The sequence below is a fragment of the Amphibalanus amphitrite genome, unplaced genomic scaffold (genome assembly GCF_019059575.1).
Source record: "Amphibalanus amphitrite isolate SeventyFive unplaced genomic scaffold, NRLGWU_Aamphi_draft 000557F_arrow, whole genome shotgun sequence".
NCBI classification, from domain to species: Eukaryota; Metazoa; Arthropoda; class Thecostraca; order Balanomorpha; family Balanidae; genus Amphibalanus; species Amphibalanus amphitrite.
Window position 1 is genome coordinate 358221 of NW_024882051.1, and position 14660 is coordinate 372880.

The 14660-nt window shown below is 51.9% G+C and overlaps 1 protein-coding gene across 1 annotated transcript in view; it reads right to left on the reverse strand.

Annotated features, from left to right (window-relative positions):
- LOC122393847 (acid phosphatase type 7-like) overlaps window positions 1-14660 on the reverse strand; it is a 102847-nt gene that overhangs the window by 57632 nt on the left and 30555 nt on the right. Inside the window, exons 5-6 of the mRNA XM_043390261.1 lie at window positions 13895-14068; window positions 12382-12559 (exon numbers count right to left, since the gene is read on the reverse strand). Of these exons, the coding sequence (XP_043246196.1) occupies window positions 12382-12559; window positions 13895-14068 (352 nt within the window). The remainder of the gene's footprint in view (window positions 1-12381; window positions 12560-13894; window positions 14069-14660) is intronic.

Sequence of the window (14660 nt, forward strand, 5' to 3'; positions counted from 1 at the left end):
AAACCATGGGGGGGGGGTCCATCCGACCCCCCCCTACACATGCGAGGGTTAAACCTATTACTGGTGGTGGGGGGGGGGGGGCGAATCGGCCCCCACCTGTAGTTTTTTTTTTTTTGCTCTCGACGGAAAACCACTGTAGCCAGGGGCTTGAATTTGGGTGATTTTTCCTTGCCATTCATGGGCACATTGTGTCAAATTTCTTAGTATCTAGCTTGCGCAGAGGCGTCTCCAGGACGAGCTTCTCGGGGGTAGTTTTGGCCTAACTTTGACTGTTTCGACATTTGCCGCTAAGCAGCGACTTACTTAGGTTTGTAATGGTGATCAGTGGCAACCCCCGTCATATGTATGCACCGAAACACTATGTGACGTCATTCTACAATGAAAATGTTGGAATAGGCGGACCCAGGTACCTGAGAAAGGGGGGGGGGGGTAATCTCAATGTAATGCTCCCCGTCTTAGCACGCCTGAATCCGCCTATGCTGAACGAAAACGTGCATTTTGTGCTCACGTTGCATATTTTACATGATATATGATGCATCATGTCATAAAACACATGACATACCACGACAAAAACTCAAAACATCATCCCAAGTTAGCTTACCTGAATCCGCCTATCATTTTTGAAATATCCAAAATGCTGGAATATATATGATAGACCAGTTCATGAAGAAGGGTCCCCTGAAGTTTTATCAAAATCGGTCAAAAAATAAAGAAGTTATAGCATTTTTAGGGATAAGAAGTAAAACACGATTTTTATCGACAATTTTTGCTTCCAGGACTCCCAATTTTGAACTTTTTCTACTTTTAATAGCGAGTCTGAAAGTTCACAATGAGAGCAATCGAATGGCGTTCGTCCCATTAAATTCGGACATTTAGTTTTCGAGATATCAAGGGGGGCCGAATCCCCCCCCCCCACCAGTTAACGTAGTGTTAACGTAGTCCAGAAAGCCCACCAGTAATGTTGAGTATCCATGACAGATTGGATAATGATGTAAATAATAAACCAATTAATACAAATCAAATATATTCAAAATGCACAAAGCTTTCGGCTTAAACAGCCTTGATCACTGTGAGTTGTGACAATGTATAATCGGTACAACACAAATATTCGCAGTAACCGTCTAAGAATTCTTGAAAATAATGAATCGCGTGTTTCTTGTTTTACTAGCCAACTGCCGATTTTGCTGCCATCGATGACCAAGTAATGAATCCGTTTCTACTGTTGAATGTGTCCCGTGTGATAATATGAGCCGCTTCCAGGATAATATGAGCCGCTTCATGAACAAAAAGTGGAATCGTGATTGGGTTCTTTTTAAGAGCTTTAAGAATCTGTAGCAAAGAATTTGTTCAAGATGAGTTCAATCACATATACGCTTCGTTCGAAAAACTGAAATACCCAAGAGGATTTTTAAATATTAAACAAAAAGAAAAGGCGGAAAAAAAATCAAAAATCGAAGAAAGGAGCAAAACAAGAGACACGAGCAAGAAACGAACGAACAGCAAAGCGATGAAGTTAACAGAAGACACGAACGACATGCAAACCAACCACAAGATGATGACACGAACACTGCAAGAAAACGAAAAGCGAACAAAAAACGAAGGTGGATTTCAGTGCCAAACTCGAAGAACATCGACATCATATCAAGAACACTCGAAAAGTCAGACATACAAATAGCCACTGTGACGGGAAAGAAAATTCAAGAAATAGTCAAACATAAAGAAAGTAGAGAAGACATAAATGTTGCCAAAAGTGTAGTTTATGAAATACCGTGCAAGGGGTGCCAAAGAACTTATGTTGGAGAAACGGGAAGGGGGGTTAATGTTCGTTTAAAAGAGCATAAAAGCGACGTAAAATTCCATCGTACTTCAAACGCGATAGTGCTACACATAGAACAATGCAACCACTTACCTGATTGGGAAAATACGAAAATATTAGAAAAGAACATGAAGAAATCTACGAGAAAGATCCTGGAAGCGGCTCATATTATCACACGGGACACATTCAACAGTAGAAACGGATTCATTACTTGGTCATCGATGGCAGCAAAATCGGCAGTTGGCTAGTAAAACAAGAAACACGCGATTCATTATTTTCAAGAATTCTTAGACGGTTACTGCGAATATTTGTGTTGTACCGATTATACATTGTCACAACTCACAGTGATCAAGGCTGTTTAAGCCGAAAGCTTTGTGTATTTTGAATCATAGACCTCTGTACACATAGACCTCTGGTGTAAAGAGGTCTATGTTTGAATATATTTGATTTGTATTAATTGGTTTATTATTTACATCATTATCCACCAGTAATAGGGTTAAACTCCCCTCACTCCCCGGTCAGCCTGCGTGAATGTCTCGTATATCGCACTGATGTGACTGAAAGGAATACCCTTGCTGTCCAGGCAGCAAATCTGCAGCTACCACTCGTGCGAAGTGAGCACGCCAAGCGCTTTTTCACATGCCGGGCAGTGAAACAGTGGAACTCGGCCCCGTCGCAGGTCAAAGACGCCAGGACGGTTGCGATATGTCGGAAAAGGGCAAGAAAATGGATCGCTGGTGTGACAGCGGAGTAGATGGTGTCTTATGAGAATTGTGATGTTTTTAATAGCATTTTGGTTTACTTTTAGGTCTTCTTTATGACTTTTTGTCTGCTTTTTTGGTCTTCTTTTAGGTCTTTTTATGATTTATAGTGGGGAAAACTAAATGCTTTTATCAGCGAGTGCATGTCAGTTGAAGCGTTTGGTTTGTGTATTGGTGAGTCGTTCGCCTTTTTAGCGGTTTTGTGATCTTGTATATGACGCTATAATATAGACTATAAATAGTATAGTAGTATAGACTTATAGACTCAAAAAGCCAATTATCAGTGGAAGTCTTAAGAAATAAATGATGATGATAATTGCTGGATTGAGGTGTATGACGATACACAAAGAGCGTCCTCGTTTATTAGATGTCTTTTAGGTGCTGCATTGGAAAAGTGTACCCGTAATCCCACATCGAAACTTTGAGGTGTGATGTAGCACATGTTCGATCATGAATAAGTCACAACTACCGACAATGCCAGCTCATAGAGACACGTAACAACGACAGCAATGTTTGGTTGTGTGAGCCTGGATCTAGTAGCACCGGCCGGTCGGGCGGTGGTCGGCCGGTCGGAGAGGAACCAGGCCGGACGGACAGGGGCACCAGCCGGTCGGACAGGGGCACCAGCCGGCCGGACAGGGGCACCAGCCGGCCGGTCGGACGGGGACATCGGACTGAAGGGCACCGTTCGGTCGGACAGGGGCACAGGACTGAACGGACACCGTTCGGTCGGATACCAGTCGGTCGGACAGGGACACCGGACTACAGGGTGTAACGATATTATCCGGACATCTTTCTTCGCGCTGTAATTAACCCGGCAGTTGCTGGGGTCAGGGCATATTTTAAGGATTTTTTACTGCGTCCCAAAGGTGGCATAGGGCACATGCTTCGATCGGAAAGGGCACATACCTTATCCACCTGCATCTCTGTATCTGCTTACTACCTATATCGACCAGTTACTGCAGCCGTTTTGGAGCGGCTCACGGCCGATAGCACACCGGGCGTGCGCTAGCCGCCGGCGCTAAGCGCTAACCACTGAGTGCGCGTGGCCGACTGCCGCCCCGATGGCGCTGGCCCCCGACACCGGCGCGGCGCTGCTGACCCATGGAGGGGGGAGGGGGGCTGATAATTAGTTGAGCCGGAATTGGGATAGAAGCCGGTATGGGATTGGGATAGAAGCTCAGCGAGACTAAGGGATTGTGTGGTGCCTTCGGTACGCCCCTCAAAATCACCCGCGTAGGGCCCTCAGGGCCGCCGGTTATGAAGCCTTTGGAGGCACTGGTGTGGGCCCTCACAGGTACCGGTGTGATGCTCTCAGAGGCATTGGTGCGGGCCCCCAGAGGTGCCGCTGTGGGCCCTCAGAGGCGCCGGTGAGGGTCCTGGACCACAGTTGCCGTTGTGGGCCCTCAGAGACACTGCAGTGTGGGGTTGTCACAGTCCGGTGTGGGACCCTTAGAGCTGCTGGCTCGAACCCTTTACAGGCCGACAGGGGCTCTCAGAGACCGACAAGGGGCTCTCAAGAAGTCTGCGGTGCCTTCGGGAGCCCTGTGGAGTCCTTAGAGACCAGCAAGGTACACTCAGACGCCAGTGGGGCCCTCAGAGTCGTCGGTGTGGGGCCCTCGAAAGTCACCGGTGAGTGGCCGTCCGATGCGGCTCCGGCGTTGAGCCCCCAGAGCCGCCGATATATGGTCTTAAGAAGCACTGGTTTCGGGACCTCATTCAGGGGTGCCGGTTGCACTCAGAGGTGGCAGTGTTGGGCCCTCAGCTAGGCACCGGTGTGGGGCATTCACAGCCGCCGGTGAGGGCCCTCGCAGGCGCCGTTGTGGGGGCCTTCAACCACTGGTTTAGGGGGGTCATCGCAGGCGTGTGTGGAACCCTTAGAGCTGCTGGTCCCTGTAGGCCGGTAAGGGCCCTCAGAGGCCGGCAAGTAGCCCTCAGAGGTCGCCAATAGGCCCTGAGAAGCCGGCAAAGGGCACTCAAAGGCCGACAAGGGACACTAAAAAGCCGGTGTGGGGCTCTTATGGAGTCTGTTGCATAGTAAAAGACCGAGGCATGCTAATTATTATTGCTTGCACTTTTCCGCTGAAACCGTGACATTTCAGTGTGGGACGCAGTGGTCCAAATTTCGCGAGTGCTACGTCCCAAAGGCAGGGGGCTGCGTCCCAAAATGGGACGCAGTCAGTATGTTAAAATATGCCCAGCCTGGGGTATTTCGCCACCCACCGTTTGCTGGGGGGGGGGGGGGAGGGCGTTATACGCCCCCAGCCGATAACTCGAGAACCAATAGGCGCAGCGAAACGCACGAGGCGGCAAAAGAAAGAACGCGACGAGACGCTTCAGATGAGTCCATTAAAGTTGAATTTTGAGGCCACAGGTCGGGTCAAGGTCAGGTCAAACATCTGAAATCAGGCTTTCAGTAGCATGGACTTCAGGATTTCGCAATGGGTGCCTCTCGTCATAAACTCTGTCAAAACGGTGCACAATCCTTCATATAAGACCTACAAGAGTGTCAGATCCATGTAGGGGTCAGTCAAGCATAGGTCAGGGTCAAGGTCAGGTCAACCGGGTAGGCACATATCCCCAAAAATCAAAACTGATATTCGCAGCCTGTGACACATGTTTTATGGGTAATTTTGGACGTAGAACAGGATGGTGACATTCATTTTATCATAGATGTACGTGTTTGGTTCAAAAACTTCAATTTAAGAAATGCATATATCATGGTCGTGAAGAAGTCACGAGAAAATGCCAAGATTCAAGTCAAGATTTTGGACAATGCGGAACGATAATCAAAAATCAAAGATGGCCATTTGATTGTTCATGGTATTGAGAGTCTAATGGCGTCTACGACATGTCTGTATGTCTATTCTGTGATTTTATATGATTTCTTGAACATTCTGCGTCGCGCTTTCGACCGGGGTGGACGTGTCCAGTCGAGCTCCCGCAGACACATTTCTCAACACTTTACACACGTATCTCAACACCTAGCTGAAAGAAGCTACATCGACAATCAATAACAGGCCATCATGAGACTAACAAGGTCACCTCCACTGAAAAAGGCTGCGTCAAGCGAAATTCGCGAAAGTGAAGCTGTATCCAGTCTGACGACGAATACCAACGCCAACACTGAACGCCGGGCGACTGCGGCGTCCCAGGCGGCGTCCGGCACACCGAATATGCCGCAAACACCGCAAACTGTGAGTGATACGTCTGAATCTCTGAGCAGCACGTATAATACGGATAATCAAGTGCATGACGGCGGTGCGAATGAATCAGGCGTGACCAAACAGGAAACTAGAGGTAAGAAAATTAGAAATGATAAGAAGCCCCCGGGGGCTGAGACAGTGGAGGGGGGCCAAGTCCCACTGGAACCCAACCGGGGCCCCGGGGAGACGAGGGATGGTAGCTCAAGCTCATCACTGGAACTGAATGGGAACAAAACCCCTGAAATAAGGAGGCTGGATAGTGATGCCTACAGACCGTGGGGGACTCGGTCCAACAACACGAGCCCTGACCCGGGGTCGGGGTCGCGTTTCGACGCAGATCAAGATGGGGAGGACCCGAGGAGACTAACAGTTTGCAGGGGTGGTCCAGGAAAGACGGTATGCAACAAGGAGGTCAAAGACGGTGAAGGAGCTGTTGAATGTGAAAAGTGTTCTGGATGGTACCACAGCAAATGCCAAGGCTTGTCAAAGGGTGCATTGTCTGCACTGAACAAGTGGCATGGCACACTGGTGTGGCTCTGCACAAACTGTACGAAATGGCTGCATGATAAGACGCAACCCATGGCATCAAACACAACCAAGGACGATCTTGCCCGAATTGATCAAAGAATGGATAAGCTAGAGAACATCATGCGGCACAACTCTGCAACAATCTTGGAGTCTGTGAGGAACCAGGAGAAAATGTTTGCAGTCCAGTGCAAGGTGTTGGACAAGATGGACGCTGTTACAACCGAAGACAAAGCGAAGCAGCAAACATATGCAGAGGCTCTAAAGGGGATAAGCACAGAAGTTGTGAAGGAAGTGACAGAGAAGATAAGCAAGCTGCCACAGGTGACAGTGCCAGTACAAAGAAACAGGGAAGAGATTGCGGGGGTTCTAGACGAGCTGCAGGACAAAGAAAATGAATGTGCAAATGCGCAAAATGAATGTCATTGTACATAACCTGCCTGAAACAGACACCACAGCCCAACCAGACAAGAAAAGTGATGAGGTGAAGTTTGTAAGCATGATAAAAGAGGGGATGAAGCTGGTCGTGAAATGTACAAACTCATTCCGCATCGGAAAGAAGACAGAGGACAAGCCTAGACTGCTGCTGGTGACCCTTGCCACCATGGAAGACAGAACAAACATCCTGAGGTCAGCAGCCACCCTAAGAACAACCGTGGAGTGGGGCAATGTGTACATCACCCCGGACCTGACCTGGCAAGAACGAGAGAAAGCACGCGCTCTGAGGCAAAAACTGGTCAGGAGAAAAGCATCTGGGGAGGAGCACATCCCCATTAGACAAGGCAGGATTGTCCCAGTCCCAGTTGAAAGACGTCACTCCAGACCTGTGAGCACACATCCCCCAGCAAGCGGACCAGATGCAGGAGTCCCAAGGAATAGGACTGAGACCAGGCTGCCAACTAACACCGCTCAGCTGGCGGCATCCCAGACAAGAGCGGAACCTTCCACTGAGCCCATTGCGCCAGGCGCTGGGGCACCCAACCAGCATTGACTAGATAAGGAAGTAAGGCAGAGGTCAAGCAAACTCAAGGTCCTCTACACAAACATAGACCAATTTATTAACAAACGGGATGACCTCTGTATGGCCCTGGTAAACGATGAGCCAGACATAATCCTCTTGACAGAGATAATTCCAAAGGCACAGGTTCACCCCATTTCACCTGCAGTCCTTGCTATTCTGGGATATAATCTTTACTTGAACTTTGATCCAGGAAAGGAGAACCTTGGCAGCAGTGGGTACAGAGGGATTGGCATATTCGTCAAAACTTCCATCAGGACTACCAAGCGCTCTTTCCCAGGCTGCAATCAAATCGAGCATCTGTGGCTGGAGATCCCTCTGCGAAACCCAAATCGCCTCCTCATTGGATGTATTTACCGTAGCCCATCTGCCCACGGACCGTCTTCTACGTCTGAGTTACTGGAGCTCATCACTAGCTGCACATCTGACAGAAACACCCAAGTGTTGATTGCTGGGGACATCAACTACCCCCAAATCGACTGGACTCACAACTACTCCACTGCCCCTGAGGGCCATCATACACACCAATTTATGGAAGGGCTGCAAGACTGTGGCTTCACACAACATGTCACCAGGGACACACGATACAGGGAAGGCAACAGGTCTAGCGGATTGGACATTATCCTGAGTAACGAGAAGGGGCTAGTCAAAAACCTTGTCTACCACCCACCCATAGGACACAGCGACCATGTGGTACTGAGGTTTGAGACCGTGCACTGTGACCAGGGAAGCGAACCAAGGGAGCCCCGGCTGAACCTCAACAAAGGGAACTATGCGCTCCTGAATGATCGGATCAGGGAGACTGTCTGGGAAGTGCCCGATCCTCCGGACCCGCGCACCAGATACGAGTACTTCAAAAGGACGTTGGATCTTCTGACGACTCAGTGTATCCCCAGGTCTTGCCCAACTAATAAGAGACGCAATATCTATATGGACAGGGAAGCTATGCGATTGAAAAAGCTGAAGCGGAAGTTGTGGATCCAGTACACCCAATCCATGGACGACATCTGCCTTGCACGTTACAAGCGATGTAGCAACGACCTGAGACGGCTCACCCGCAATCTAAGGAAGGAACTGGAGAGGAAGCTGGCGGCTGACCTGAAGGCAAACCCAAAGGCGTTCTGGCGGTACTCGGCCTCAAGAACCAAGAGCAGGGCCGGCGTTGAGAACCTCCGCACAGAGTCGGGTCAGCTTACAGCAAACGACGAAGAGAAGACCGCGGTGCTGAACGCATTCTTCAGCTCGGTCTGCATCGAGGATGACCTTCGGCCGATGCCGCACGCCGGGGACGCGTACAGGGGACCAGTAGTAGAGGACGTTGACATCTCAGAGGACCTGGTAAAACAGAAGCTCGCCCAGATCAAGACCTCCTCAGCCGCTGGACCTGACAGCATTCATCCAAGGGTACTCCACGAGACGAGAGACTCAATATCAGCTCAACTAGCAGCCATGTACCGAGAGTCGCTCGATACAGGGATCCTTCCAGAGGACTGGACGTCGGCCAACGTGGTCCCCATTTACAAGAAGGGCAGCAAGGACGACCCCAGCAATTACCGACCAGTCAGCCTGACGCCAGTGCCCTGCAAGGTGCTGGAAGCCATCATCAGGGACAGGCTGATGGAGCACCTGCAGGCAGACGGCCTGATTACTGAAGCCCAGCATGGATTCCGGCCGGGCAGGTCCTGCGTCACGCAACTGCTACTCTCAGCAGAGGACTGGAGCCGTGCTGCAGAACGTGGTGACCCCATGGACATCATTTATCTTGATCTGGCCAAGGCTTTCAACACTGTATCAATCCGCAGGCTTCTCCACAAGGTGGCTGCACATGGAATCCGTGGGAAGCTGCTACGATGGATAGAGGCCTTCCTGACGGGGCGAAAGCAGCGGGTTACGATCGGCAGTTCCTGCTCGGAATGGACCTCAGTCCCAAGTGGAGTCCCGCAAGGATCCGTGTTGGCACCTACATTGTTTGTCCTATATGTTAACGACCTGCCAAATGTCCTAAGCTGCGGTGTCAAGGTCTTTGCCGACGACAGCAAATTGTACCAGGTCGTCGGTGACCATGAGGACGCGCGGGCTCTCCAAGCGAACCTGGACGCTGTGACACAGTGGGGTGAGGATTGGCAACTGCAATTCAACGACACGAAGTGCAGGGTCCTCCACGTCGGTCGTCACGTCCACCGGCACGACTACCTTTTGAACGGTGAAGTCCTGCAGACGGCGACAGAGGAAAAGGACCTAGGAGTGATTGTTGACGCGGAGCTGAAGTTTAGGAGGCAAGCAGCGGCAGCGGTCAACAAGGCATCTCGAGTGATGGCCGTGATAAGACGGTCATTCAGCCTGCTGGACAAGATGACCCTGCCAATCCTGTTCAAGACGCTTGTGCGACCGCTCCTGGAGTACGGTAACATTGTCTGGGGGCCATTCAATCGAGCGGATCAGCTCCTCATCGAACGAGTCCAGCGCCGAGCGACTAAGCTGGTCCAGGAAGTACGTCACCTACCGTACCAGGAAAGACTGAAGTCTATGAAGCTGCCTTCCCTCCACTACCGACGTCGACGCGGCGACATGATCGCTGTCTACAATGTGCTGCATGGGAGACTGGACCTGAATCCGGAGGAGTTCTTCAACCGAGTAACGACCAGAGATACAAGAGGACACTCCTGGCGTCTTGCGAAGCCCCATGCCGTCACCCGCATCCGTCGAAACGCGTTCGCAGTCAGTCATTAACGACTGGAACAGCCTACCATCATCCGTCGTAGACGCCGACTCTCTAAACTCGTTCAAGAACCGGCTCGACACTCACTGGAGACACCTCCACTTCACCCCGCCCCTACCATACGAACAGTAACACTGTCAAACACGAACTCGACTGGAGCGGACACTACAGGCCTTGGGCCTCTCAAAATTTTCCGTGCATCTTAAGTAAGTAAGTAAGTAAGTATATGCTGTTTTTGGTCGAAAACTCAGAAAACATGACGTCACTAAAACCTCGATATCTCAAAAAATTTCGGACCGATTTTTTTTAACTTTGTCACAATATACTTCAATCAATTCCCGACAGGTAGCCAGATTTTGGCAAGCCTGCGGCGCGCCGTTTTTATGCTATAGCGCGGCGAAAAAAGTGAGGGCGTTTAACGCCTCCACTCTCCCCCCCCCCCCAGCAACTCGCGGGCTAAGAAGCAAGACAATCTGATATTTTCCCTTTTGAATTATTATATAGCCATTAGCCACCTTTCATAATAGTTCGTACAAATTTTTGGAGCATTCCAGTCACTGGTTTTCCAGCACAGTGGGTTTCATGTAGAGCAGCGCCTTACTAACCTGTGCCCACAGTTGGGCGGCGCTGGTGGCGGGTGTCCCCCCCCCCCCCCCATTCATCTCCTGATGGACAATAGTCCATAAGATATCGATGGAATTGTGATGGGAGCTATTTCCAAGCCATAGCCCGTTAGCCCAGAAGAAAAATAGGTCCTCTCGGCATCACTGCTCATTCTGCTAGGGACCTGAAGTGGTGTACAGCCCCGCATGAAGACTGCGCGGCTTGAATTAGGCATCAGTACACGTTCAGAAACCGAGCCCCTGTGCCGTCTGGTTGAGTGACTCCAACCAATCGCTAACCAAGATGTTGCGCCGGTAATACTCGTCACTCACTGATAGTGGTTTTCTGTGGCGTCACGAACAGCTTGAATATTACACAGCAGCTGAACATGCTCCAGGTCTGGATTTGGGCCGGATGTTTGACGCCGACGACGGCCGGCACGACCCGGCCGATTTGACGGCTCAACAAATATCGCAGCTCGAACAGCTTCCCATCCGACCAGGCCACCTCATTCATGTCTTCCTTCGACCAGTGGACACGCTCTGGCCTGAGGCCAAAGGTGGTGGACTGGTTGTTTTCCCGTCAATTTCATTGTCTTTTTCAGTTTGAAGGGCAGTAAAACCAAGCTAAAGGGCGGGTAACGGTGAATCATGACGTGGGACCTCTTATTATCTGCCTTGGTAAGAATTCGAGTCAGTCTGCGGATCGACTGGCGCCGTTTTCTTGTCGCTATCTTAACAACTCTCCTCACCACTTGGCAAAGGGCGCCCTTTGCGATCGAGGCCGGGCTGAGTCTGCCACCAAGTCCCAGCCTATTACGCCTCAGGCAGATGTGCTACTGGCTGCTGCTGATGTCCAGCTGCTGACAGACTAGCTTCTGGTTCATGCCACCATGCCACCAACACGTAGCCTTACTGCGAAACGAGAGACTACTCCCTTCTCTCCATTGCCTTAAACGAAAACTATCAAATGAGCCCGTCGGCGACTTGACTCTTACTCAGAGCAAGAGTCATTTCGCATGGTCAGGTCACTGCTGAGTTGAGAGCAGATACAAGAGGTATGCATTCATCCAATTTTCCAGCTTCTAACATTAAAAAAGAAACTGTGCGAGCAGATATAGCGAAAAATAGATGTCCGGATAATTTCGTTACACCCTGTAAAGGGACACCTGTCGGTCGGACGCCGGTCGGTCGGTCACAGACACCGAACAGAAGGGATACCGGTCGGTCGGTCAGGGACACCGGACTGAAGGGATACCGGTCGGTCGGTCAGGGACACCGGACTGAAGGGATACCGGTCGGTCGGTCAGGGACACCGGACTGAAGGGACACCGGTCGGTCGGTCAGGGGTACCGGACTGAAGGGATACCGGTCGGTCGGACAGGGACACCGGACTGAAGGGACACCGGTCGGTTGGTCAGGGGTACCGGACTGAAGGGATACCGGTCGGTCGGACAGGGACACCGGACTGAAGGGATACCGGTCGGTCGGTCGGTCAGGGACACCGGACTGAAGGGATACCGGTCGGTCGGTCGGTCAGGGACACCGGACTGAAGGGATACCGGTCGGTCGGTCGGTCAGGGACACCGGACTGAAGGGACACCGGTCGGTCGGACAGGGACACCGGACAGAAGGGACACCGGTCGGTCGGTCGGTCAGGGACACCGGACTGAAGGGACACCGGTCGGTCGGTCAGGGACACCGGACTGAAGGGACGCCAGCCGGTCTGCTCACCGCGAGGTCGCGCTGCAGCCAGCGGTACTGGTTGCCGGCCATCTTCAGCCCGTAGTTGAGGTAGTAGTAGTACTCCGAGGACACCGACACGAAGTGCACCGGGCCCATGTCGAAGCTGTAGAACATGTTGTCGCCGTCGCGCGGCATGGTGAAGCGGTTCTTGTAGTTGGAGAAGTTGCTGAAGCATGGGGCGGGTTGAGACCGGTCTGAGGCACTCCGGCTGGAGCTGCGCGTCGGGCGATTTCGACACAGCAGGGCTGCTGGCTACTCATCGTACAGAGACGCGGCAGGCCAGCGGAGCCATGGACAGTGCATCCCTGAACAGACCCTAGCACACAAAAATACTAAGCATATGACAATGCAAGAGCTCTAGGGAATTGTGAAAAATACGTTAAAAAGTCCTGGCTATAAGATCTCCAGATCCAGTGAAGTCAACTTCAGATCAAGGGAAACCGAAGCGAAGCCAGCCAAATACCAACCAGAATCAAGAAAAATACTTCAAACGGATTCAAGCATCAAGTAAGAATATTGAGAAAATATAAACAAATTAAAAAATCCTAGAATTTAAGATACATGTTTATTGTTTGGGGATACCCAATTCAATACTAATTGTCTTGGAATTGGTATGCCACAGAGTTGCTATCGGACTGACGACCCCAGCCAAAAGTAGAACAAACGAGTCATCCACGAGCCCCAGCTAGTCGGGACTGCGCCGGGACAGGGCGTGTCTCGAGTATTTCTGAACGGTGGCTGCTTTGCTCAGTCAGTCACGGTCTTTGAGTCAGCCGGGGTGTCAGCCAGGGTGTCAGCCGGGGTCTCTGTGTCAGCCGGGGTCTCTGTGTCAGTCGTGGAGTCAGCCGGGGTGTCAGCCAGGGTGTCAGCCGGGGTCTCTGTGTCAGTCGGGGGTGTCAGCCAGGGTCTCTGTGTCAGCCCGGGTCTCTGAGTCAGCCGTGGTGTCAGCCGGGGTCTCTGTGTCAGCCGGGGGTGTCAACCGGGGTCTCTATGTCAGCCGGGGTCTCTGTGTCAGCCGTGGAGTCAGCCGGGGAGTCAGCCGGGGTCTCTGTGTCAGCCGGGGGTGTCAGCCGGGGTCTCTATGTCAGCCGGGGTCTCTGTGTCAGCCGTGGAGTCAGCCGGGGAGTCAGCCGGGGTGTCAGTCAGCCAGGGTGTCAGCCGGGGTCTCTGAGTCAGCCTGGGAGTCAGACGGGGTCTCTGAGTCAGCCGTGGAGTCAGCCAGGGTGTCAGCCGGGGTCTCTGAGTCAGCCGGAAGAGTCAGCCAGGGTGTCAGGTCTCTGTGTCAGTCGTGGAGTCAGCCGGGGTGTCAGCCAGGGTGTCAGCCGGGGTCTCTGAGTCAGCCGGAAAAGTCAGCCAGGGTGTCAGGTCTCTGTGTCAGCCGGGGTGTCAGCCAGGGTGTCAGCTGGTGAGTCAGCCGGGGTGTCAGCCGGGGAGTCAGCCGGGCGGCGCTCGGGCCGGGGGAGCTGCCGCGCGGCCGCCAGGGCCCGGTCCGCGCACTCACTAGCGCTGCTCGTGGTTGCCCGGGCAGGTCATGTAGGGCAGGTAGCCGGCGATCGGCTGCAGCTGACGCATGAACTCGTCGCCCACCTGGGCGTTGTCCGAGTCCATGTCGTAGGCGAAGTCTCCGACGTGCAGTACGGCGTCATACAGGCCCTGCTGCACGTCTCGCTGCAGCCTGGAGGTGCCGGCAGACAGCACAGTCACGCGGTGACAGGCGGCCTACACAACGCGGCCCAGTGGCGCCAACAGGCGGCCAGTGCGTGCCGCCGCTCTCATCGACGTTCTAACCCAGCCAGACGCAGTCGGAGTACACCGTCGAAGGCATGGCACGTGAGCTTAATCACATGACCACAGCTTACAATGACAAAATGTAACTAAAAGAGCGCGCCTGAAAAGTTAGCGTCACGGTAACGCTTAACAACAATATGTATAAGGTAAGCCACGCGTCTTCGGGAAAATTCAGAAAAAAGTTAGCTGGAGACACATACAGCGTAATATAAGGCGTCATGGTTTTGAATTTCACACAGATGGACCAAAAACAAGCTGAGTGTCTAGGTTAGAACATTGTCGTAAAATTATTTCGCTGCGCTGGTTGGATTTCCGCAAAGATTACCAGATTAACCTTCCAGGCGGTGGCGGGGGACATTCCCCCCTTTAGTTTTTTTCGATATAGGTATCTCCAGAACCACTGCGCCGATCGTCACCAAACTTTCAGTACCCACCCTCCCGGGAAAAGCTTTTACACATTGTCACCAATTTTTTTCCAA